Raw genomic sequence first — 4,825 nt, forward strand, 5'->3', positions numbered from 1 at the left:
TCCAGTCTGGGCGACAGAGTGAGACTCCAACTCAAAAAAAACAAGCATTCATTGAGCCCCAAGTCTCTGCCAGACCCTGAGCTGTGCAGGAGATTCAAAGGAATCAGATTTGGCCCCTTAGGCTCTGGGAGGGTGGCGGGAGGCCAGAATTAGAAACCAGAAGTGGTACTTGTCCCACTGTGCCCCCACCCTGCTTTGTGACCATGAGCAGGTCACTTCACTTCCCAAACTCCAGTTGGCCTCTGTCTACAACAAGGAGCAAACCAAAGACGCCAAGCATGGCAGCAGTTGGAAGCCCTGCTGGTTCTATCTCTGGGAGGGATGTTCTTGCTGGTTGGCATTCCCTGAATGTTCGAGGGCTGAGGGAGGCAGTGGAGGGTTCAGATGGTTGGGGGCTCATTGCTTTGCCCTGCCCTGCAGTGCGGTGCAGTGTGCAGTGCGTGCATGGCCACTTCCGGGAGGAGGAGTGCTCTTGTATCTGCGATGTTGGCTACGGGGGAGCTCAGTGTGCCAGTGAGTCCTGCCCCCAGGCCCTCCCAAGACCCCCTTCAGTGGACACCAGCTCCCAGGAGCCCAGTGTATGCATCTCTTCCCAGCTCATCCAGTGACCTCACACTGGTCCACGCACAGAGTGGGTGTTTACACCACAGAAATGGACAAATGCTACAAACCATGGCTTTTTTTTAGAGAGCTTATCACAGGTTTATCAGCACATTACTGACCCTGACCCGCTCTCCAATCTGGAATGGGTGGCCAAAGGAAGGGGCACTCTGAGCTTAGCCCCAAGGCAGGGCGGGAAAGGGAAAGGATAACAACTCTGAGGTTCACACAAACTCAGGCTTCCCTCACCCCAGCCAAGGTGCACTTTCCCTTCCACACCTGCGACCTGAGGATCGACGGAGACTGCTTCATGGTGTCTTCAGAGGCAGACACTTACTACAGAGCCAAAATGAAATGCCAGGTGATAGTTGGTCCCTGTCTTCCTTGGGACTCCGGAGTTTCAAGGGAGGGTCTTAGTGGAGGGTCCTGGACTGAGAGATGGCTCCTTTGACTTCTCTGACCTCACTCTCTTCATTAGCATAAAGCAGGGGTCACAGACCTGGAGGCTCACAGAAGTCAGCAGGTCACTTACTGACCTGAGAAGCCCAAGGACAAGGCCCCACTCGACCCCTGCCTAAGGGACCTGATCTGCCTCAGGCCTGGCTGCTGGTTGCCATGCAGGAATTTGAGTTCAGGGTGGCCAGAACTCAGAATTTCTCAAGAGAACCAGAAATCCAGATTTTCATTGGCATCACTCAAGTTATTAATGTTGCGATCAATTTGAATGTATTTAAGACATTGCACAGGTGAAACAGAACCTTTCTGTGGGAAAGGTTTTGGCTGGGCCTGTGGGTGGCCAGTCAGTCCCCTGTACACAGAGAGGTGAAGAAGGCAGGGGACAGGAAGGAAACCCAGTTCTTAGAGGCTGGAGGCCGTGGTGGCTGAGAGTGATGACAGACCAGCCAGCATACACATTTGGCGTCCCTGGCCATAGGGGGTGGCAGGAAGGGCCGGTTCCTGCCAGAGCTCTGGGGACCCTACCAGTGTGACCTGGGGTTGGGATTACAGAGGAAGGGCGGGGTGCTGGCCCAGATCAAGAGCCAGAAAGTGCAGGACATCCTCGCCTTCTACTTGGGCCACCTGGAGACCACCAACGAGGTGACCGACAGCGACTTTGAAACCAGGAACTTCTGGATCGGTGAGTGCCTGGCTGGTTGGAGGTGTGGTCAGTGCAGGGACTTGTGCCCCAGCCTGCTCCAGGGACCTGGGCAGTCGAGAGCATCCGTCAGCAGATGGCAAGGGTGTGGTAAGGGCCTAGAACAGAGCCAGCAGCCAGGCTGAGGCGGGAGAATCACAGCGGGGGCTGGAAGCATTGGGAAGAGGGCCCAGAAACGCAGCAGGCAGCAGGCACTGGGCTTGGGAACCTCCTTGCAAGGTGTCTGGGCTCCGAGTGGGTCCAGGAACCTCAGGTGGTCAGCCAACATTGGCTACCCTCGCCCAGGGCTCACCTACAAGACTACCAAAGATTCCTTCCGCTGGACTACTGGGGAGCACCAGGCCTTCACCAGTTTTGCCTTTGGACAGCCTGACAACCAGGGGTGAGTGTGGGCTGCCCTCCCTCCCCGGGTCCCTTCTCACCCAGGGCTGACTTGGCTGAGCCCTCAGACTCCACTGAAAAGCCTCTCCTTCCCGGCTGGGCCCTCTGAGCATCCAGGCCTCACCTGGTGCCCAAGTGCAGAGAAGTCTGGGCACAGCTAGTCATCTGAATGTATTTAAGACACTGCACAGGTGAAACAAAACCTTCCTGTGGGCTGGACACTGCCTGGGCCTGTGAGTGGCCAGTTGGTCCCCTGTGCACAGAGAGGTGAGGCAGGCAGGGGACAGAAGGGAGACCCAGCTCTTAAGAGGCAGGAGGCTGTGGGGGCTGAGAGTGATGGCCCCATCCCTCTACCTGTCCCCATTGTCCCCAGCTGTTCCTCCATCCCCCAGCTCTCATCATCCCCTGCCCCCTGGCTGCAGAGGACACTGACTCTGCCATTCCTCAGCTCTCATCCTCCCTGCATCCATTCAGGATACATCCTCCCACCCGCTGACCCACCAGCATCCTGTACTGAGGTCCTTCTGGTCACATCGCCCTGCCCTGGTTTTCAAAGCCCAGGAATGTCCTGGGCAGGGTTGGAGGAGGTCAGGCTGTGAGACCAGGGATCTCACCCAGCCCTCCTTGATGGCAGGCCTGTGCCCCGGCCTGTTGCCTGGAGGAAGTCCCTGCCTGGTTGGGCTGCCAGGCACACCTTCTCCCTGCTGAGAGGGAAGGACATGGGCCTGTCTGTTGCAGGTCCCCATGTCCCCCACTGGCTGATGTGGCCGAGTGCTGTAGTGGGGTAGGCAGGGTTGTCACCCCTGTGATGGAGGCTCAGGGGCAGGTCTGGCTCCCAGCAGCCCTCTCTGCAGCCTCTGGGCCTCTCAGATGCAGGGAGCCTGATGGGTGGCGAGTTTAAGCCTCTCCCAGCCCACTGGCTTCACTCCTCCCCGCTGAGCACCCTGCACTCTGGCTGGCAGGTTTGGCAACTGCGTGGAGTTGCAGGCATCAGCCGCCTTCAACTGGAATGACCAACGCTGCAAAACCCGGAACCGTTACATCTGCCAGTTTGGTGAGGGCCTTCCCATGGCTCCCATTCTCTGATCTCTGTCCTCTGGGGGCTGCTGGCCTGTTCCAGGCTGCTAGGATACCTCGGTCGCAGGTCCAGAGCGATTCTGAGCACACAGCACCACAGAGGATACCTCACTCAGAGCCTTGTACCTGCAGGCTCCTGAGGCCCAGAGAGGAAATGATGGGTCCAGCATCACACAGCAAGTCCACATAGAGGCAGAACTGAAACCACAGCCTGGTGGGGGATTTCTCCTGAAACCCTCTCCTCCTAACACCAAAGCTGCTCCCTGGGGACCTGTCAGGTTCTTCAGTGTCCCCTGATTCCCAGGAGACCGGTGAACTATGGTAGAGGGCAGAAGTGAAACCTGGCCCAGCTCCATCTCCCAGCAGCCCCTGCGAGAAGGGTCTGGAGCTCCACATGGGACCATGGCCATGGGATCTTCCAGACTGGGTGCAGCAGGGTCCCATCCCAGGACTTCCTGGTCTGCCACCCAGACCCACTCTCTTCTGCTTCCTTTCCAGCTCAGGAGCACATTTCCCGGTGGGACGCAGGACCCTGAGGCCTGGCCATGCGGCTCCCCTGCCAGCCCCTGGGGGGTACTAGCTCAGCTTGCCTGCCTGCCCACGGGGATCAACATGCCCAACACCCAAGAGGTCTCAGACCTTACACAATGCAGGAGGTTGGGCAGAGTGTGGCAAGGAGGCCAGTGAGGGATGGGGAGCGTGTGTCAGAGGAGCCTAGCCCCTGAGCCTGCTCTTGAGTGGGACAATGGACTTCAACTAGGCACCGATGCCGAAGCCAGCGCCAGTAGTCAGAAGAGACCTCTCTCCTCCACCCGAGCCAGACCCTCCGGCACTTCCCCACCGATGTGCTCCACAAAGGATTAAACTAAGTTATGAGTCAGCTGAACTTGTGAATGGAATGCTCGTTTTGAAGGGGAATTCAGATGACTCAGAATCAGGCTGCCTCCCACACACCTAGTGGTCACCCTGACGATTCAGACCACTCTCTGGAAATTTTCAGGCTCCCCAGAAACGTGGGAGACCAGATTCTGCCTCAGTGGAGGCCTTGGTGCTTTCACATCAGGGCTGACCATGGAGTCCCACTCCACTGTCCATCTCCTCAAACATCACGGCTCGTGCAGACCTGTGTCAGGCACAGAAAACAACATTTGACGTCTGTTCACTCAGTTACACTCTCACCCTTCCTGATTGACAAGGGAGTATTGCTACCCCCATTTTACAGTTGAAGAAATGGAGTCACACAGCTGGTAATCACACCCAGTCCCCCTAGCTATCATTCAATCTTTCCATTTTCTTGTGGTGTCTCTTCGGGGGGTGCGGGAAGCTGTTTTGTGCCCCAGTTCAGAGTGCGGCTAACGCTCTGAACTGCACCCAAGATGCGCCCCATGCCCCGTCTCCCAGGATGCACACAGATGCACCCAAGTATCTCCACCACCCGCAGAGGAGGGAATCCAGACCGTCGCGGCAGGGCCGAGCCCCAGGCCCCTGCCCAGGCACTGGCCCAACTCGCCAGCGAGGCCCAGGCCTCAGGCTTCCGGCCGGCTGGCCCACCGCCCCGCCGTCCCTTGGGAGGAGGAAAGGGCCCTGCTCTCCTGCCTTGGTCCGGCCGCG

General features: G+C 58.0%; 1 protein-coding gene across 1 annotated transcript in view; it reads left to right on the forward strand.

Annotated features, from left to right (window-relative positions):
• Positions 1-4,100, forward strand: part of LOC103265651 (C-type lectin domain family 18 member A) — a 19,966-nt gene extending 15,866 nt beyond the window's left edge. The window contains exons 7-12 of the mRNA XM_008063304.1: positions 421-513; positions 855-961; positions 1,609-1,738; positions 2,042-2,138; positions 3,100-3,191; positions 3,713-4,100. Coding sequence (XP_008061495.1) covers positions 421-513; positions 855-961; positions 1,609-1,738; positions 2,042-2,138; positions 3,100-3,191; positions 3,713-3,750 — 557 coding nt within the window. The 3' untranslated portion in view covers positions 3,751-4,100. The remainder of the gene's footprint in view (positions 1-420; positions 514-854; positions 962-1,608; positions 1,739-2,041; positions 2,139-3,099; positions 3,192-3,712) is intronic.
• The last annotated feature ends 725 nt before the right edge of the window (positions 4,101-4,825 follow it).

This window comes from Carlito syrichta, unplaced genomic scaffold (assembly GCF_000164805.1).
Source record: "Carlito syrichta isolate Samal-C Ts95f unplaced genomic scaffold, Tarsius_syrichta-2.0.1 Scaffold306734, whole genome shotgun sequence".
NCBI lineage: Eukaryota > Metazoa > Chordata > Mammalia > Primates > Tarsiidae > Carlito > Carlito syrichta.